Source organism: Patiria miniata, unplaced genomic scaffold, assembly GCF_015706575.1.
Source record: "Patiria miniata isolate m_02_andy unplaced genomic scaffold, ASM1570657v1 HiC_scaffold_26, whole genome shotgun sequence".
NCBI lineage: Eukaryota > Metazoa > Echinodermata > Asteroidea > Valvatida > Asterinidae > Patiria > Patiria miniata.
The window spans coordinates 3197897-3219866 of NW_024037065.1; the positions used below are offsets into that span (position 1 = coordinate 3197897).

Genomic DNA, 21970 nt, shown 5'->3' on the forward strand with positions numbered 1-21970 from the left:
CCCCAAAAACGGTCTTGAACTGCCTTATGCGCCCCTGCAGGCTTCAGTGGGAATTGGAAATACAAATGGTGGTGGTTTATAGGTTCACATACCTTGGGGAAGAAAAGAGAAATTTCACCTTCAATTCGAAAACCGACCCTCGCAGAGCTGTCATGCAATGTTGTTGTTGTGTACGATTCATTCAAATTGTGAGGTCAAACTGATGACTTACGACGCGCACGCCCGCATTCACAGTCGGGCATATCGTGTGTGCATGCGTACTCCGGCGACTGTTTCCTGAATGGCACAGCCTGCACATGTATGTGATATGTGCAGCCTGCGTGCCGTTCAGGAAATAGTCGCCGGTGTGCGCGTGCGTGCACACATGATATGCTTGACTGTGAATGCGGGCGTGCGCTTGGACCGGCGTGTGGTACGTCATCAGTTTGACCTCAAAATTTGAATGAATCTTACACAACAACAACATTCAAGATGGCTTTTAATGGCACGACAGCTCGGCAAGGGTCGGTTTCTGAATCGAAAGTGAAATTTCTCTTTTCTTCTCTAAGGCATGTGAACCTAAACCACCACCATTTGTATTTTCACTTCCCACTGAAGCCTACATGGGCACATAAAGCAGTTTGAAGACTGTTTTTGTGGTGAAATCTGACAATTTTGATTGGGGTTACGAGTGAAAATGGTAAAAAAAAATTAGTGGTAACCGCAATAGGGCCATCAATCTCGGACTCTTCTATCGCCCGACTATGTCCAAATGTTAAAAAAAGCGATCCGTAGAGTCCTAGTTACTCGGACTAGGCTAGGCCAAGGCCAAGCATGTCATGTGCAAGGCATGTTTTATTGAAAAGCAAAAGAAGACACAACTCAAACTAATATTTGGCATTTCAATCTTTTTGCACTCCCTTTTCAGTGCAAAATGGTCACACTTTAGGTCTACTCTTCATTAGGCCCAGGCTAAGCGTAAACATTTCGAGTCACAAGAAATCCCTGGACAGGTGTAATGTGTAAATCAAGTTTCTTTTGACTTTCGAAATTACAAATTTCAACGGAATACCAATACGCAGTACTATAGGCCTAGACTGGCCTAGTCGGCCGAGTATCTAGGTCAAGTCTATGGCCCGCACTGAGTAGACTCTACATGCTAGGCCTTTGATTCCCAAAACTTAAGAGAGGATTTGAAAATAAAGAAACCAAACAAATTAATTTCAATCTTTCTTATTAGCTGTTTCGGTGACTCACCGAAACAGCTATTGTTTTCGTTAAGATTTTTTTTTTTTTTTTTTTTTTTTTTTTTTTCTCCTTTTTCAGACTTTTTCTCCATAGGTTTAACACACGTTTCTTCCACCAGTCCACTTTGCCACTTTTTCAAATCCGATTGATTTCAGACTTGATACATACTCAGACCACCACCCACAGATGGTCCTAGAAGAAATTCGTGACCGTGACGTCATCAGGTGTCGGGTTACGTCACATTAAAGATGCATTTTTCCCCATATGTTTTGTACACGTTTTAAAACACTCCACTTTGGCCTCTTCGTAAATCCGATCGACCTCAGACTTGATACATACTTAGACCACTACCCACAGATGGTCCTAGAAGAAATTTGTGATCGTGACGTCATCAGGTGTTGGATTACGTCACATTAAAGATGTATTTTTCCCCATAGGGTTTGTACACGTTTTAAAACATTCTACTTTGGCACTTTCGTAAATCTGATCGACGTTAGACTTGGTACACACTTAGACTACCACCTACAGATGGTCCTAGAAGAAATTCGTGATCGTGACATCATCAGGTGTAAGGCTACTTCACATTTAAGTTTCATTTTTCCCCATAGGGTTTGTACACGTTTGTCTTCAAATCATATTTTGGCACTATATATGTCTGATTGACTTTTCACTTGGCAGATGACATTCGAAGTGACTTCATCAAGTGTTCATCACGTGCACAGAGTATTTCAAATATCCGAAACAGCTTGTGTTTGTCCACAAACACATTTCTAGTTATCTTGTGTTCTTATTCCTCCATGGTCATACTCTGAAGGTGGGTTCACTTTAATACCCTTAGTAGGCCTACTTCTCAATATTCCCCCTTAATTAGCACTTCCCTGTGCTTTCTTCTGGTGAAATTTGTCTCTTAAAAAATTATTTGTCAACCGAAGTGGGAAGTTCATGGCAGCCTAGCTGAAGAAGTCTGGTTCTCTGACCGAAATATTTCCCTTTCTTTAACATACACACGTGAAGGGTACCGCGCATGGTATATCATATCCGAAAAAACATGGCATACATGATCAGAACAGCCAGCCAATCACAGTGCCGTGCACCTCGATTTAGCATATTATAATTAAGATGCGGGCACTGTGATTGGCTGGCTGTTCTGATCCCCCATGGGATGTTTTTTCTCAGATGTGATATGGCCATTACTAGGCGCGTTTCCCTTCACGTGTGTACATTAAAGAACGGGAAATATTTTTGGTCAGAGAGGAACCAGACTACTTATACTCGGCAAGCTGCCTGTCATGTCATGCCCACTTTGGTTGACAATTTAATTTTATTAAGAGACCAACCAGAAGGAAGCACAGGAAAGTCTTGATTTGGGGGGAATATTGAAAACACCGAAAATCATCAATTAGGCTAGTACTACCTTTTACCCTTGACTACTACGCAGATGCCACCATATGATTGTACACAAAAAAAATGCCCCCAAAAATTCCCTACCTACCTACCCTAGTTTCAAATGCCGGGTAATCGGAAGCAGAACTATTAAATTTGTTGGCCCAAGTGAACCCACCTTCCGAGTTTGAGTTGGAAAGATTGAAATAAAAATTTATTTTTTGTATTTTCAAATCCTCACTTTTGGAAATCAATGCTCATATGGCCCAGCATGCAGTGCAGGCCATAGACTAGGGCTAGGTCTCTTTGAATCACCTTTGGTTTTAAAATGTACATTTAAATTTGGTCGGCCACTAGAATGCTAGGATCATACATTTTGTATGTTAATTTACACGTACATGTACAATGTACATGCAATAACCGTAGTGGTAAAACAAATCCTTGTCTTATTTTTTCAGCACAATGCTTGTTGATGAATTCTTGCAGCTGTGGTTTTCGGGGGCGTAGAGCAGAGGAGTATAGTAAACACTACAGTTTCCAGCATATCAACCAATCAAACTTCAAGTACTGTTGTCCAGTCACAACTGTTCACTGCAGTCTACTAATTCACACAGTTTCGCAAATCTTAAGTCCTTAAGAACCCACATCACCACTTACCACTCATCACGTAATCCTCAAGCTGCACAAGTTAGTTCGCTTCTTCATGTGTGCACAATTTGTCAACAGCAATTTCATCTATTGCGAGATTTCAAAAAACACTTAAAGGAGCACATTGAAAGTGGATTCACTGTTGGCTGTCCTTTTAAGGATTGTAGTAGCACGCTTTCAACTGTAAATTCTTTGCAAAGCCACTTTTCAAGATACCATAAGCAGGATACTGTAATTGCCGGAGAATATCTCGTTGCTGATGAAGCTTCAGATCAACAAGCACAGAGAAATGTTTGTAGTGATGACATCGAAGATGATGATGATACTGAAACAGTTGGAGAAGACAGGGAAAGATTCAGAGATCAATTTTTGAAGACTGCTGCCCTGTTTTATGTTCAGTTACTGTCAAAGTTTCATTTGCCGAATAAGACAATTCAGTTCATCATGGACAATGTCACAAGACTCCATGATCAGGCTGATGAATACAGGCTACAGAAATTACATGATGTTTTGCAGGAGAGTGGTTTGGCAGAAGATGTAGTAGGTGATGTTATTGAACAGTTTCAAAACAGCAGTGCCTTCAGTGATGTGCATCTAACGGAATTTCGATCATATCATTGTCGAAAGGAAACATTTAAGTCATTCTTCAATTACCTTGAGCCAGTCGAACTTCTGCTTGGAAAAAATAAACAAACAAACAAAAATTGTTACATGCATTATGTTCCAATTAGAGAGACATTAAAGAACCTCCTGTCAGAACCATCTGTGCAAGAACAATTGCAGAATCCACAGCAACCCGAAAATGAGGTTTACTCAGATTTTACTGATGGTTTACTCTTCAAGAGTGCTCCCTTTTCACATGACCCAAATGTATTGCATGTGATATTATATCAAGATGCGTTTGAGGTAGTCAACCCCCTCGGATCAGCTAAGAGGAAACACAAACTCCTTGGGGTGTATATGACACTAGGAAACATCCATAATTATAACAGGTCAAAAATTGACCAAATACAGCTTGTCCAGTTATGCAAAGAATCTGATTACAAGGTTTTTAACGATGAAGTTTTTCAACCTCTGATAAGGGATCTTGGTGAGTTAGAAGCGAATGGAATTGTTGGTCCTAATGGACAAAAGTATCAGTGTTACCTGCTGATGATATGTGGAGATAATTTAGGCTCACATGGCATAGGTGGTTTTGTGGAAAGCTTTAATGCTCATCATTTTCGCCGTTATTGTCTGGTCTCGAAAGAACAACTGGAACAAGACATTTTTGCTGGTGCAGAAAGACGTACTACACAGAACTATCAAGAGTGTGCTGATCAAGTACAACAGGTGTCAGATACATCAGTCCTTGGAGTGAAGTCGAATTCATCATTTAATGTCTTAAACTTCTTCCATGTATGTAAAGGGCTCCCCCCATGCCTTGGGCATGATCTTTTTGAAGGTGTACTTGCATATGATGTGTGTCTGTTTCTGAAGTACATGATTCAGAGTAAAGGCTGGTTTACTGTCGAACTGTTAAATAAAAGAATCGATGAATGTGTCTACCATGGAAATGACAAACTTGACAAACCAGCACATGTTGATGTCGGCAACAGGAGACTCTCTGGCCATGCAGTTCAGAATTGGAACTTCGTAAGGTATCTCCCCATTCTCATTGGTGACAAAGTTGACTGTGAAGATGAAGTGTGGGGAATTCTCATAACTCTGAGAGAAATCACTGATATTGTAACTGCCCCAAAATTGTCAAGTGGACAGGTTGCATACCTGGAGCTAATTACAGAGAATTACCTACTGGATCTGAACAGACTTTTCCCAGACTATACGTTGCGGCCAAAGCATCACTTCCTTCGGCATTATGCTGAACTCATCCGCCACTTTGGACCCCTAATATGGGTCTGGACAATGCGATTTGAGAGCAAACACAAATATTTCAAGTACATTGTTTCGGCAGCTCAGAATTTCATCAATGTTACTAAAACTCTCAGCGTTCGACACCAGATGTTACAAGCATGTTACAGTGCCGGGAGATTGTACCCTGCGAAGATTCAAGTGGAACATGCAACAGAATTTGTGAAGGAGCACTACAGCGAAGAATTGACATCTTGTCTACTTGAGTCACCAAAGTTTGTTGCTGATAGTGACAGTCAACATACCCAGTGGGCACACGACGTCTTATTGACGTCGTTTTCTGGTCGTTTTCTGGTCGTGTGTACTAAAGCGGTCGTGACCAAAAAACGACGTCTTAAAGACGTCTTTTTACCCATCCGAGCAAATCTCCCCACCCGCCGAATGACAAAAAAATCACACGACGTCTTTAAGACGTCGTTTAACGGTCGTTATTTGGTGTCATTTATACTACAGTGGCCTTGACCAATAAACGACGTCTTAAAGACGTCTTTTTCTCGACCCGAAAAAACATTCCCTCCTGCCAAAACACTGAGAAAAACATGACGTCTTTAAGACGTCGTTTTACGGTCGTTATTTAGTCTCATCTACTACAGTGGCCGTTACCAAGAAACGACGTCTTGAAGACGTCTTTTTCTCGACCCGAAAAAAAAAACATTTCCTCCTACCAAAACACTGAGAAAAACACGACGTCTTTAAGACGTCGTTCTACGGTCGTTATTTAGTCTCATCTATTACAGTGGCCGTGACCAAGAAACGACGACTTAAAGACGACTTTTTCTCGACCCGAAAAAAACCATTTCCGCCTACCAAAACACTGAGAAAAACACGACGTCTTTAAGACGTCGTTTTACGGTCGTTATTTAGTCTCATCTACTACGGTGGCCGTGACCAAGAAACGACGTCTTGAAGACGTCTTTTTCTCGACCCGAAAAAAACCCATTTCCTCCTACCAAAATACTGAGAAAAACACGACGTCTTTAAGACGTCGCTTAACGCTGGTCATTTAGTCTCATCTACGACAGTGGCCGTGACCAAGAAACGACGTCTTAAAGACGTCTTTTTCTCGACCGGAAAAAAACATTTCCTCCTACCAAAACACTGAGAAAAACACGACGTCTTTAAGACGTCGTTTTACGGTCGTTATTTAATCTCATCTACTACGGTGGCCGTGACCAAGAAACGACGTCTGAAAGACGTCTTTTTCTCGACCCGAAAAAAAATTCCCTCCTGCCAAAAACACTGAAAAAAACACGTTTTACGGTCGTTATTAGTCTCATACCCCGAAAACACATCCCCACCTGCCATAAAAACCCAACTAACACGACGTCTTTATAAAACGTCGTTCTACTACAGCGGCCGTGACCAAAAAGCGACGTCTGAAAGACGCCCATTTTATCCCCTACCCAAAAACTCATCCCATATCCCGCCTCCCCCAAAAAACCTCAACCAAAAAAAAAAAACCACGTTTTTACGACGGTAGAAGTCTTGTGTATTACATACAGCGGTCGCCACCCAAAAAAACAATATTGGCGGCAAAAAAGTGGGATTTGTTCCAAGGAGTGTCGCGCGCTAAATGTGCACGCGCGCCGTGAAACCTTATTGGTCGAAGAAAAGTTCCAGAGTGCAAGAGCGCCCATGTTCACGCGCGCCGCATAACCTAATTGGTCGAAGAAAACCGGAGTGCTCGTGATTATATCTAGACTAGACGCGACGGGAGACTACATAACGTCCGTCACGCATGCACGGAGCAGTTAATTTTGCTTTTGTTCGACTTTCAGTTTCATTTAAGTTTCAATTTTGACGCGACTCGAGTGAAACGACAAATAAGGTATGTACCTCAAAATGTATATAATCTATGTCTATCATATTAACAGTTAAGTTGCAATGCGAAAACATATGAATATAGTTTTAAACATTAGGCCTACAACTAACAAGATTACACTGCATGTAGGACTAGCATTTCCATTGCTAGTATAATAAGCCTAGGCCTACTAGGCCCTACTAGACAACTTGCAAAATTTGTAGAACCCTCTCGAGCCGGGATCCATCCCGGCACACTCAGGCTATGTTTGATGTTTATCGACTAGCTGTCTCGATAAAAAAAAAAAGCAGAGGAGGTGATTTGGAAATGTTTTTTAAAACTCAGAGAATCTGTCAGATATTTTCGAACCAAAATAGGCTAGGCCTATCCGATGAACAACATAAACATGATACAAATTGGAGAAGTGAATGGCCCGGCCTAGCATATACGTAGCCCCAGGTGTCGCTCAAAATATAGGCCTTTCGTTACGTGTAGGCCTGCTGTTTGTACGACTGTCGGACTGTCGGTATAATATTGAGGTTTAATAGACTCCTTTATTTTGCTGTGCTTCTTGAAACATCAACGGCTGTTGCCTGTGATCATTGTGATTATTGTGCAGTTACATGTATTATCATCCCTAGGAAAAAACAAGCAACATGAAACAGCCGTCGTTATAATATGGCTGCCATGGTCGATGATAGAGCATGCTGTTGATACATTTTCTAAATTGTCCCCCAAATTACAAGAAAATCAGACGTCTGAGGTATGAAATATTCACTGTTTTTTGCTAAATGGGCTATCCTCCCCGAAAATTAGATCCGTAAATTAAACATTTTCGGAAATGAGGTGATGAGAATGAGATTGTTTTCACTTGATCGCGTCCACGAATTTGGAATGTAGGCCTACATGTACATGTAGGCCTACACTGGCTACAGTCAGACAGCAGTATAGGCCCTAAAAATAGGGCTGGAGCCCACATTAAGCGGAAAAAAAATGTTGCAGTCTTAATGCCACTTTCGAAACAGAAAACACACACATTTTTTGCTTACTTTTAAGTTTTATTCATGTGAGAACTGTAAGGAATATGTTGACAAAGTCTTTAAGAGAGATTTGTAGGCAAATGTGTGGCCAACTTAGTCACTGCGAAGGTGGAAACATGCGGTGTCATGTAAAATATGTTGGCCACATATTCTCCTGCAAATCTCTTTTGAAGACTTTGTGGAAAGATTACCATATAAGATTCACTAATTTTCCTTTGTATTGACTTAAACAAGCCCCCAGATAGCGATTTCATGTCATCAAAGTCAATTTGTATGAGCAGTATGAAGCCCGGGAAGGGACAGGGTGGAATTTTTTTTTTTAATTTCCTAATTCGTTCGCACAAATTCCTAATTCGTTCGCACGAATTGCTAATTCGTTCGCACGAATTCCTATTTCGTTCGCACGAATTGCTATTTCGTTCGCACAAATTCCTAATTCGTTCGCACGAATAACTTATTTGTGCGAACGAATTAGCAATTCGTGGGAACAAATTAGTAATTCGTGCGCACGAATTAGTAATTCGTGGGAACGAATTAGGCCTAGCTAGTAATTCTTCAAACGAATTACTAATTCGTGTGAACGAATTAGTAATTCGTGCGAACGAATTAGTAATTCGTGCGAACGAATTAGTAATTCGTGCGAACGAATTAGCAAACTCCAAAAAAAAAAATTCCACCCTGTCCCTTCCCGGGCTTCATAGAGCAGTGAGTAAATACAAGCATTTTTTTTAGAAAACACTTAGAATTGTTCAGTCCACTCTCAAAGGGTTTGTACACAGGGTGTTGAGTTGAGTTGGAAATCTTTCCGACTTCTCACATGACGGTAATTATACTCTCTGAGGTACAGGTATAAGCAAAACAAATGTCTTTTTTTTTTTTTTCGAGAGTAGCGTCGGGTTTTCCAAACCTGACCGTACATGTATGTATATGTATCCCCAGTGTAAATACAAAATTGTCTCAACGGTCGACTTGTCTCACCGTACCGGCCAACCGGTCGAGTTGTCTGACCCCCCATTTTCCCTCTATCATCCCAACCTAAATTAAAACCTCATGCCATCATGGCCATGCGGCAGTCATGAAGCAGTACATGTAATGATCAACTTCAAACACATAAAGAAAGACTAATTAATGCAACAAAAAAAATATTTAGTGTACTGCCTTTTTTGAAAAAAGGAAGGAGGCCCTTTTTTTTTGTTCTCCCAAATGGCCTCTCGAGTGGGCTATTTTTCAAGATGGCCGCCAGCTTTTTTTTAAATGGCCGTCCGAAAGATTTCCATATACAAAGTTCACTCAACACCCTGTGTACAAACCCTATGAGATTGGACTGAAAAATTCTCAAAAAGTTTTCTAAGAAAATGCTTGTATTTTCTCACTGCACAAATTGACTTTGATGACATGAAATTGCTATCTGGCTTAGTCAATACAGAGGAAAATTAGTGAACTTCGTATATGAAAATCTTTCCTTAAAATTTATCATTTTTCCGTTAAAAAGATTCAAAAAAATAAAGGGTAGCCTCCAAAAGGAAGGGGACGGGGACACTAAAAAAAATTTGTTTTTTTATGTGGCATGAAATTTGAAGTTGTGGATGATTTTGGTGGCAAACTCCAGAAAACGGCTGTCGTGCATGCCTTCTATAGGAATCATGAATACCAATGAAGCGTGATATTCACAATATATAATATATCCAATGTACATGTACATTGTAGGTAATTCTGATGGATAATGGCATATCACAAGACCTGGCGCAGATGTCGGACTGAGGTTCATGCTCTAGCTGCCCACGGTAGTAGTAGTGATGAGGACAACCAAGTACTTGAAAGAACACACTATTCCTCCAGTGGACAAGATGAGCACCTAGGTTGTGTTGTTGCCTCGCCAACCTCAGCACACACTGACAGTTCTGATATAGAAAGTGGTCATTGTCCATCTAATTCCTCAGCCATTCTCGAATCTGATTTCAACTCTAACTTGGAAGATGATGACTCATCAGGAGGGTCTGATATTGAACTAGATACAAACGATAAACCAGACTTGGACGACAAACTTCGAAAGTGGGCCACTGAAAATAAGCTCACACGTGCATGTGTAAATGAACTTCTTGCAATCTTGAGGCACGAAGGACATGAGCTTCCGAAGGATGCGCGCACTCTCCTCAAGACACCAAGATCTGTGGTTGATTCTGAGAAATGTGGAGGAGAATATGCCTATTATGGACTGGAAAAATGCATCGTTAAAATTTTGGTGAAGCATGAGAACTTTGTCGAGGAAAATAACTCAATATCGCTGAAGATCAACGTCGATGGAACACCTTTATATAAATCAACAAATGATCAGTTCTGGCCCATACTTGTTTCATTTGACAATTTTCTTCCAGGTGTTGTTGCACTCTTTCGTGGTAAATCCAAGCCTGAGCCGTTGGAACATTTCTTGGAAGATTTTATTGAGGAGTATTCCCGACTTGTTGAAGAAGGCATTACCTATGATGACAAAAAGCTTAATGTGCACATCATGGCTTTTATATGTGACGCCCCTGCAAGGTCATTTTTAAAATGTACCAAAGGACATTCTGGTTACCATGCCTGTGAAAGATGTACAGTGAGAGGAGGATATGATGGAAGGGTTGTCTATAACACAGTTGAAGAAATTACTCCAAGGACTGATGAGCAGTTTCTTGAAATGGCATATTCACCAGATCACCAGCTTGAGCGTACACCTTTGATTGAGTTTGGATTTCCATGTGTAACGTCTTTTGTGCTGGATTACATGCACCTCGTTTGTCTTGGAGTTGTTCGAAGGATCCTTGTTTACCTGAAAAAGGGACCAAGAGTATGCAAACTGTCAATACAGCTTCAAAATAGAATATCCGACAACTTAAAGCTGCTAAACGGACAGCTGCCCTCGGAGTTTGCGAGACAGCCCCGCACATTGGACATTTTGGAAAAATGGAAGGCAACGGAATTCCGCCAATTCCTTTTGTATACGGGACCTGTCGTATTAAAAGGAATCGTGGATGAAAATTTGTATGAGCATTTTCTGACACTTAGTGTTGCAATGTCTTTTATCCTGGATAATCACGATGACAAACGAAATGAATATCTCCCTTATTCTCGACAATTGCTGGAGTACTTCGTTGGAAATTGTCAAAATATCTATGGACCCACATTCAATGTTTATAATGTGCACAATCTAACTCACTTATGTGATGATGTGGAACATTTCCAATGCTCCCTGAATGAACTGTCTGCATTTCCATTCGAAAGTAAATTGAACTTTGTCAAGAAGCTTGTTAGAAATGCGCACAATCCTATTGCACAGGCCACAAAACGGATGACTGAATCGGAGGAAGCTGGGGCAGTTGTAATGGTTCATGGAAACTTTAAGTATATTTCCGTCAAGAGGAAGGATAGTTGTTTTTTACTGAGAACAGAGCAGTTTGCATTTGTTAAAGAGAAACGAGATGATGGTTATTGTGTTTGTGACATCACAAGGAAACGCCACCTGGAAAATTTGTTCACCCGTCCCTGTCAGTCAATGCTATTGAACATTGCTTTTATCACGGATGATAACATTGGCAATTGTAGGAGAAGGATTCTTCATGAAAATGAATTGTACCGCAAGAGCATATGTCTGACACACAGTAATGGCTTTGTGTTGTTGCCAATGCTGCATGGAGAAGAACGACAGTAGTACATTGCATCGTATTAATTCCACAAAAAAGGTTAATATTTATTTCAGCAGCTTTATTCCTAGTAGTAATATATGTAGGGGTTCGGGACCAGCTCATTTGCATAGGTTGTTTTTCCTCTAAAGTTTGTATGTGCACATAAACTTTAGAGACAAAAACAACCTTAGTGCAAATGAGCTGGTCCCGAATCCCTATACATACATTGTATATTACTACTTTCCTACACAGTACACAAGCGTTGCTCGGGGAAAACAATGCATATGTACATTTTGTTGTGACTTTCTCCATGTCACAAGAAGGCAATGTCCAGCATTGTATTAATAGAAAGTTTAAAAACAAAATGCCCAAATGCTTATCTTTGACATATTTCTCTGTACCATTTTTACACAATTGCTTTTGGTGTTATATTTTTTAAATGTATTTGGGGGTTATTAGTTTAAACCGTGTTAGCATTAGTAACACTTAGTAAAGTTTCATGTGCACGAATGCTGGCAAAACAGAGATCAAAACAATTATGCCCTAGTAGTCTGGTTCCCTGACCACACTTAAGAGAAATCAGAGCAATTTAGAGATGGCTGGAAATTATCATGTCGGGGAACTAGACTATTTCCAATGATTGTCGGTTGACAGTTGTTGGAAAATGATATAAATTTTACCCTTGCAAGCAATTGCTATTCACTTACTTAATTTTGCAGTGCGTTTTGGGGGTAAAAATTCAGTAGGATTTATTTCATGTTTGCAAAATATGGATACTATTGTAAGCGGGGGGGGGGGGGGGGGGGGGGCTTATATAGACCTTAGACTCCTGCCTTGGGTGTACTGTTGTTGATCACTTATCCAAAGACATTTTTTTTAATTTCTAGGATGTATGCTAGAGCAGTGTGGACAGAAGGAAATAGAGAGGAAGAAGGCACCATTCCAACAACCTGGATGAGGGACCAGACAGTATTTTGGCCACCAGGTTCAAATGCTCTCAAAGCGTTCGAATCACGTCAAGAGCCCTGTGAGAACTGGAGACAATTTCCTCTTGTTAAACTGAAGCTTTCAGCAGGTATGCATATTTTGCTATTACCAATACTACAATATTATTTGAATAGCCTTGTTTGGTTTGCTTACATACCTAATGCAAGTTGGTCAGTCCATACATGACGGCAATAGATTGAATTTTTTGCCTCCATTTATAATATTGGGGCTATAATGGCAAAATCTTTACTTTCGTCAAAAACTTGTGTTAACTTTGGTGTCCTGTTCAATTGAGTGAATCCTTCACATGACATATCCCTGATTGTGTAGTTGTGCAGTATTTTATTGAATTACAGTGTAAAAGGAGTGAAATCAAATAAGACACAAACAAGGTCAATCTTAAATATTGACAGTGCAAATTTGATGTCGCCTTTTGAAAAATTTGTGGTTACGTTGGCAATATATTTCTCAAAGAAAAGTAGTTGACAATTGTAGCTAAAATTTATCCTGAAGCAGGCTTTTAAACAGACAGTGATCTTGAATACATGTTTGCCAACCTGTTTTAGAATATTTAATAATTAATGGTCAAATCAATGTTTCTGCTGTCCTTGCAAAGATGACCCCAAAACATGTGAAGACTATGATGACACAACAACAGCTGATGTCAGTGATGAAGAAGTCTCCAAAAAACGCCCGAAGAAAAGGAAAACATTTGGAGATGACTTTGAAACAGGTAAACATAGAAACATTTATTTCGCTGACGTAATTTCTCAGTATTTGCAGGATGATGCACTTTGCGCAGCAGCTGTTACTGTAGCTGGAGTCATAATTTGACCGCAATTGGCATGTTGACACGCGATTAAAGGACCTACTTGAGCGCAGCATGTTTCCCCAATATTTCCTGGTGTGCACGACCTAAATTGTCCATTATTTTTAAGAATTATTGTCCGTACAAATTTTTGACATTAATTAAAGGCAAGATAAAAAAAAAACTTGGACAAAAAAAGAAAGAATTTTTTTTTTTTGATCTACCTACCTTTTTTTTGGAAAGGCGTCTAATAGGAAGCAGAATTATTATGTATTGGGGCAACCATGACTTTAGAGGACAGTGAAATAGAAGCATAGGAACTGCATTTATGGTATACATTTGTACCTCTCCAGGCTTGCATCTTTTGCTTGCACACTCCTTATCGGTCTTTTACAAACAAAAAAACTTGACCTACAGACATCAGACAAGCAGACACAGTATGTGTGGGATCTTTGATAGGATGTATTAATTTAAAATCATATGATTTTTTAATACGTTACCAACCAATAAAATACATACTGTAATTGTTTTCAGATATGCTTCAATGTGATGACCATGAGGAAGGAGGTGGAAATGAAATTGAGGGAGAAGTGGAGAATGGAGACTCTGCACCAGGTAATAACCATTAATTACTCCTAATCCCCTACCAGTATTCTTTAGGCACTCTGCTGAATCCAAAACGATCCAACAACTGGCAAAAATATCTTTTGTCCTCTGTTGATGACTCGATCCAATGGCTTTGTACCACTGTTGGATCTTGTTGGCTTTAGCATTGTTAGGCTTAAGCATGGCATATTAACATGATTAACCCTCCTACAGTGAATACAGTTTGCATGTATGTATGCATTTGCACCTTACAATAAATACCTTACAGACCTCCAGCTGCATAGGAAGATAAGCTGTCTCACGAAGTGAATGCGCACATGCAATTTTTTTCTGAGTTCGCTTTTGTTTTCGTTTTTTACACTTGCCAATAAAAATACAAGAGGTTAAAACCAGGGTTGGCTGATTTAAATTATAAGTGATTTAAATTGCGATATAAATCAAAGGTATTTTGTTTTTTAAATCACTGCTTTAAAGCACTTTTTTATCTTCTTTTTCGACAAAATAAATTGATTGAGGGTCATTTCAATCAAATTTAAATCAACTGATTCTTAATTGGGACTTCTCATATTTGCAAGCATAAGTTCTAAAAAAAAAATGTATGCATCAACTGCAGTCCTACTTTATTTGTCCTAATTTGTGGGACGTTTAAATTATACTATGCCAGGGGTTATGACTTGCACAAGGCGTGATGGGAACCAACATGGCACAGCAAGATCGTACCCATGGAAACGAGGTTGTGTCAAAATGTGCACTCTCAGAGCAGTGCATACATTATTTAAGAATTCCGATTCCTTCAATCCCTTCGATCCCTTCCTATCTCGATGATATATGTTACTGATTGTGTCTCCTTTGAATTTAAAGTGTTACAATTGCTTGTTATTTATATTTCCCCTCAGTTTGTGTCTTACCATTTGAGCCCAAAAAATTTAAACTGCAACCAACATCTCCTGTACCTGACGACTCAGAGCCTGGATCTCCACGACTCGCCGACTCAGAACCTGGATCTGTCTCAGACCCTGCATCACCCATTCCTGACTCGTCAGACCCTGGATCTCCCTTATCCGACTCCTTAGTCCCTGCATCTTCCTTATCCGACTTGTCAGACCCTGGATCTCCCTTATCCGACTTGTCAGAACCTGGATCTCCCTTATCCATCTCATCAGACCCTGTGGTAAAGTTGAGCAGTGCCATGGAGTGTGGCAGTGTTGCGAAGTCAAGCAGTGCAAGAAAGTCGTCAGGGAATGTGGAGAAAATGAGTAGTGCCCTGAAGTCATCAGGGATTGTGGCGAAATCAAGGCTTACAGTACACTCATGGAATGTAGCAGACTTAAGCTGTGCCATGAAGTCATCGCGGAATGTGGCAAAGTCTACCTGTAGCAGTGCGAAGTCATCGGGGAGTGTGGCAAAGTCTCCCGGTAACAGTGCGAAGTCATCGGGGAGTACTGCAAAGTCTAGCAGTGCAAGTGCGAAGTCATCGGGGAGTGGGGCAAAGTCGACCGGTAGCAGTGCGAAATCATTGGGGAGTATGGCAAAGTCTACCTGTAGCAGTGCGAAGTCATCGGGGAGTGGTGCTAAGTCTACCGGTAGCAGTGCGAAATCATTGGGCAGTATGGCAAAGTCTATCTGTAGCAGTGCGAAGTCATCGGGGAGTGTGGCAAAGTCTACTTGTAGCAGTGCGAAGTCATCGGGGAGTGTGGCAAAGTCTAGCTGTAGCAGTGCGAAGTCATCGGGGAGTGGGGCAAAGTCTACCTGTAGCAGTGCGAAGTCATCGGGGAGTGGGGCAAAGTCTACCTGTAGCAGTGCGAAGTCATCGGGGAGTGGGGCAAAGTCTACCTGTAGCAGTGCGAAGTCATCGGGGAGTGGGGTATAGTCTACCTGTAGCAGTGCGAAGTCATCGGGGAGTGGGGCAAAGTTGAGTAGTGCGCCGTCCAGGTCGAGCAGTGCGTCGAAGCCGGGGACTTCCTCAACATCTGGCAGAACGTCAGTGGCCAGCATGTCAAGTTCTATGAGCAGTACACATGGAGCTTTCCCTTTGTCTGATGCAAGTAGGTTTTGCAAAATATTCGTTGTGTGACTGAAAATATTTTTTTTTAATTTTTCACAATACCGATTTGATTTTATACAAGAAAATTCCCTCTTGCAATGCTGTTATAAGAAAGTGTTAACTAACTGTTATAGTACTCATACTCGGACTCATACTAGAGCACATCTGTTCTCATACTTATGAAAATGTACAGTGATCAAAATATCCACTGGACTGAGTCCAGTGATCATGGTGATTTGAGCTTCGGTTGTGAACTCCTGACCAAAGTACATGTATGTAGTCTGGTGGGCTAGTGATTTTTTTGTACACCCATACACTGGGTGAAATACTATCACTCAATTCCATTTTTTTTCCCTCAAAATCTGGTGAACTGGAAAGGCCCTATACTTTCTGGAATGGGCATGTTGAGGAAACGAGTTTCAAATCAGCGTTTCCAACCCCTCCCTCAATAGGATAGGATCGGTAAAGGGGAAAAAAAAATCAAAACAGCACATTCATTGATTAAAAAATAGTGTTACATGTATGGACGTAGGCCTACGTGGTCGGTTGTGTTTTTACTAGCCCAGCTGTCTAGTAGATTTTTACCTGAAATTCGACCCATTTTGTTTATACTCGTACTGCACTCGTGCTCATGAAAATGTACTCAACTAAAACATGTTTGTTCATCTGTTCATCTAAAGGATTTCAGAAAAGAGTTTTACATCAGCTTGTTGAGATGAAGGAAATGATGAGCCAGTTGTTGTACCAAAGTCAAGGAAGTACTTCAATCGGTGGAAGCCAGGAAAGCATCCTCAAGGAACCTTTAAACACCAGAGATGAGTTCATGGCCCTGGAGGAGAAACTGCTAGACGCGCAGCACCGTGCAAGTTTGGTAGGAATCCAGGATCAAACCCCTTTATACAAATTCTTACATTGTACAGGGTGAGTAAAAAAACCCACAACCTAAATGTCGGGTCTATTGTTTTAGTGAATTTCGAAATATAGGATGATCATAGGAAATCATCATGAAAGCCCAATTCATAAGCTTTCTTTCAATACAGGAATCATTCCAATCACTCATGTACTTTTCAAAATGCAGAATTTTTAACATTAACCACCGTTTTGATGTTCTGTCCATGGATCACAAAAAAGGTGGTGTTGTTTTTTTCAGCAAAGCGAAAACAGTTCACCCACATCCCTGTGCGGTTTTTTTTCTCGTTTTGTTAAAAGAACACTTACCTTTTTGTGATACGTGGACAGAACTTTAAAACGGTGGTTGTGTTTAAAATTCCATAAATTGAACAGTGCATGAGTGATCAATGATTCGTACCAAAAGAAAAGTTATGAATTGGGCTTTCATATCCTACATTTTGAAACGCAAACAATTAATGGTCCCAACATTTGGGTTTCAGTTTTTTACTCACCCTGTACATAACAAGAAAGATTTGTAAATCTGCATTTCGTGTTAAGCGGAGCGCTGGGTTTTCCATTCGCTGCGTATGCATATGTATTGTTCGTACACTGGCCTAGTGTAAGAGTTGATTTACAACATAAACAAGCATGTATAAACATAATGTGATGCTCCACAATGTCATGGCAATATACGTGAGATTGGTGGTACATATAAAGGGGGTAGAAATTGTTATTGCCATGGTCAGTGAAGGTGGTATCAAGTAATTTTTTGAATGCATTTGTTTTTAAGGTTGCCTACTGCAGACGAATAGGAGGAACGGATGCACGGGATATGGTGCGGAATGTAGTGAAAAGGTATGTATGTATTTATATATATTTTGCTAATTTACTGAACAGGTGGAGATGTCTCTCCTTTATTAATGACATATGTATTTACTTTCTTTATCAAACATTTATATATTAACAGGATGATGACTCCTACCCTTCAAAAAGAATTCAACATGAAAGGCCTGAACAAGCAGAAGCTGGCGTTTGGCAGAACAGCCTTATGTGCAGTAATTGAAGGTACACAACTGTATTTGACAAGTTATGAATGTGTCATAGTACATGTATTAGGAATTCCATGAGCCCGAGTGGAACACGAAATAATTTGGTGCGTGTTTATGTGGGCGACACTACAATTCCTGTGTTCCACAAGCTTTTAAGCGGGCCAACAAATTTATTTTTAAGCAAAATTGACGTCATGTAACAAGATGGAACATACATGTACATGGCAATGTGCACAGAACCAGAATGTACATGTGCCACATACATGATCATGTGTTATTGATGGAACAGCGCATCAATAACAGACCGAAAATTTGATGATTTGATTAAGAAAACTTATTTCACGGCTGTTTTAACCCTAAAAGGGCCATCTTTCCCCCCCCCCCCCTTGACTTTCCGCAATAACTTTTTAATAAAAAAATTCGCGACCCAAGCTTTAATGACTTTTTAGCCTCGAGCCTTGCGCATCTTTTGACAACAAAAACATGAAAATCAGACGAGGGGTTATTGCGCAGCGAAAAATTTTCCGGCGCTAGGTGTCATGAGAACTGAATTTTCCCATATACGTCGTGTACACAGACCAGAATTGTCATTCATACATATGAATATTTAATTAGCCATAATTCCAAAACCCTTTGACCTTTGGTCATGAAATTTCTTCGGTATGTTAATAAAGAGTTGCTCTATGCATGTACCGAGTTTTAAAAATGTTCGTCACTCGATGGCCAAGATTTTAGGGGGGGGGGTGGAATCCGCCGCTGCCCCCCCCCCCCCCCCCCCCCCCGGCTGAGAGATGGTCAAAATAATCCTAGGGTTAAGCCGTCTGCAGTGTAAACAATAATGGTTACTTTGCCATCTGAAATATATCAAGCACAGTCCCAACAAAATGTTAGAATGAATAGCTTAATATATATTGATGTATTTGTTTATACTTGTGTGCATATGTTGTATATTTGCAGAAAGTGTTGTTGCATCTCACCACACCACAGTCTCGGCGGTAAAAGAGAGGATTGCGAAATACCTCAAGTACGCCTATCAGCGGCGAGAAAGTAATCATTAGATACTTTTATAATTAATAGAACTTTATCAAGGTACGTCAGCTTGAAAATCTTAGGCAAACGACTCTTGCAAACTTAAGCATATTAATTGACACTCTTTTAACGGTACAGTCCATCATTTGTGCATTGTGTTCGTTTGAAGCAACAAAAGGGTTCAAAATCTAAAGAAGGGTGTTTAAATGCCGTATATTCTGAGAGAACAATATACTAGGATCTCGAATTCAGGCCAAATTCATGCTTTGAATTGGGCCTGAAATCCAAAGCATATGTTCTTCTCACTGTAAGCCGATTGCAGCTACGCGATGTCGCGCACTGAGCCGACGAATTATAGAAACCATGTGCGTGTATGCGTCGTGTCAACACTTGTGCATGCTTCGCCGAATACAAAAAAATTAATTAAGGCCTTCTTTTATTGATTTCTTCAAAATAACAGCTAGCTAGAAAGAATAATTTCACAGGGAGTTAAGGCCCATTACTATCTTTATAAACCAAGTATGCTTTTCAACAATAATGACATCAGTTACTTTTTGGATTGCTACAAATAATGGACTGTACCTTTAAATGTATGGATAGCTCGACATTCTAGGTAGCATGTATCTTTGTATTTTGAAGAAGAATGATGGACTGTACCTTTAAATGTATGGATAGCTCGACATTCTAGGTAGCATGTTTCTTTGTATTTTGAAGAAGAATGATGGACTGTGCCTTTAAATGTATGGATAGCTCGACATTCTAGGTAGCATGTGTCTTTGTATTTTGAAGAAGACTCTTTTTATTCCTCCATGGTTTAATAAACGTAGCACTGCCGCCAGAGAGAGTAAATATACATGTATGTGCTTAAGGTCAAACAAAAAAAACATGTTTAGCGTTTTGCCTTTTTAAAAACTTAAAGAAAGGAGGAGGCCCTTTTTTCCCCTCCAATATGGCCGCACATTTTTCCAAACGACCAACAGGGCTTTTTCTGATAGACTCCTTTGCAGCCAAACGTACAAATCGACAATGTCCACAGCATAATCACAGTGATGCTACAGAGTACAATCTTTTATTTTTTATTTATTTTTTTTTGTCCAAAAAAGGAGGAGGCCTCCAAAAAAGGAAGCGGGCGGGAACGCTAAACATGATTTTTTTTTAAATTTCGCATAATGTTAAATACAACATTCAAAAACATTTAAAAACACTTCAGAAAGTTTATGTATTTGTTGAATAAATATTATCTCGGGAACAGGCCTATGGGTGGACCAGACTTTTATTATATTGATATGAAATTCTACAAAATACAATGTACATCAACTTACTTGTATGACATTTCTTCAATGTGTAAACCAATAAAACAAACATTGCACGTGTGCTTATCAGTAGGGCAAATTTCACGGAGCTGCTCAAGCACACAATTTGCACAAAAAAACCTTGCTTTAATATCAGGCTATTGGCCAAAACGTATGTGTACTTGAACAAAGTTTGTACCTAAATATCTCTATCAAATATTGACCCCAGCTAGGCATTTATAAGTTTTGAATATGATAAAATAGGAACTTGTAAATAAAAACCTGTTGAGGAATACCCACCATGGGTCATCCGAGTTCGTTAACGAGAGTGAATCGTAAAACTCAACCATTAATGTGGCAGTGGATGTTTGGATGAATAAAAAGAAATGGTGTGGAATTTATTATATGCGTCACTGACATCTTATATTTTCTTTATTTTATATCTTTTCCCTACGACGTAAATACGTATTTTCCCGACAACTATAATAAGACGTCGTTTATTCGTCGAAAAAAAGACGTCGTTTAGTCGTCGGAATAAGACGTCGTTTAGTCGTCGGAATAAGACGTCGTATTGTAGTAAAAAAAGACGTCGTTTGGTAGTAAAAAAAGACGTCGTTTAGTCGTCAGAATAAGACGTCGTATGGTAGTCAAAAAAAGACGTAGTTTGGTAGTCAAAAAAAGACGTCGTTTAGTCGTCGGAATAAGACGTCGTTTAGTCGTCGGAATAAGACGTCGTTTTGTAGTCAGAGAGCGACGTCTTTTTGGCGTCAGAAAAAGACGTCTTTTGGTTTTGCATTTACGCCCAAATTACGACCAAAATAAGACGTCAATATTTTACGTCAAAAAGACGTCTCAAAGAAGTCGTGTGCCCACTGGGTACAGTGCTGTTGACACATGAAGTGAAGTATAAGGGAACTAACTTCAGAAAGGGAGACATCATTGCCTTATCTGTGTTAGATGGGCAAACAGTGCAAATGGGTGAATTGCAGTGCATGCTAGTCTGTGAGCCTTCCGTGTATTTTGTTGCCAGACCAAAAGTGTTCCGAAGAGACATGTCACTGGGTTTGTTGAGGCTTACTGAATCTGATGAGACCGACAATAGGTTGGTGTGTGTACATGCAGATGCTTCACCCCATGCATTCCCAATGAAAATACATCACACATTTGGATACAAGTTCTTAGTCCCAAAGACTGCATTTTTTGACTGATTTTCCTGTTCTTCATCAGTGGCTACCGTCTACAAAGTATGGACACGTGATGGATCCAAAAAAAAATGGTGTCGGGAATGAACTTGCAAGATCTCCAAGAAAATGGTAAGCTAGTGTAGAAATTAATGACGACTCGTTTACTGACACAGAAATTCATTTCTATATTGCTACAGCTAGAATACTTCTGATAGCCCCTATATATTTTCAATCTTTTTTTGCCCATTTTGATAAACCATGTCTCTTCCCCCCCCCCCCCCCGAAAAAAATGTGCTTTTGTTAGCATGTATTAATGGCTGTCAATTTTGTTGATGGCTTTGTTTTTATATACTTTCAATTTCTCTAATCCTTGCCTCACCAGCTAGTTCTGTAAGTGACTTTGAAAAA

At 40.0% G+C, this 21970-nt stretch overlaps 2 protein-coding genes across 2 annotated transcripts; both read left to right on the forward strand.

Moving 5' to 3' along the window:
• The first annotated feature begins 9628 nt into the window (after window positions 1-9628).
• On the forward strand, window positions 9629-11724 carry LOC119733615. The gene has a single exon (XM_038207025.1). It carries the CDS (start codon window positions 9734-9736, stop codon window positions 11696-11698), a length of 1965 nt encoding a protein of 654 aa, XP_038062953.1. The 5' UTR covers window positions 9629-9733; the 3' UTR covers window positions 11699-11724.
• Window positions 11725-12441: 717 nt separating this feature from the next.
• LOC119733830 (clumping factor A-like) lies at window positions 12442-19210 on the forward strand. Its single transcript, XM_038207200.1, has 9 exons — window positions 12442-12453; window positions 12540-12747; window positions 13276-13392; window positions 14002-14082; window positions 14970-15932; window positions 16798-16988; window positions 17799-17863; window positions 17976-18073; window positions 19015-19210. Exons 1-9 carry the CDS (start codon window positions 12442-12444, stop codon window positions 19113-19115), a joined length of 1836 nt encoding a protein of 611 aa, XP_038063128.1. The 3' UTR covers window positions 19116-19210.
• Window positions 19211-21970: the final 2760 nt, after the last annotated feature.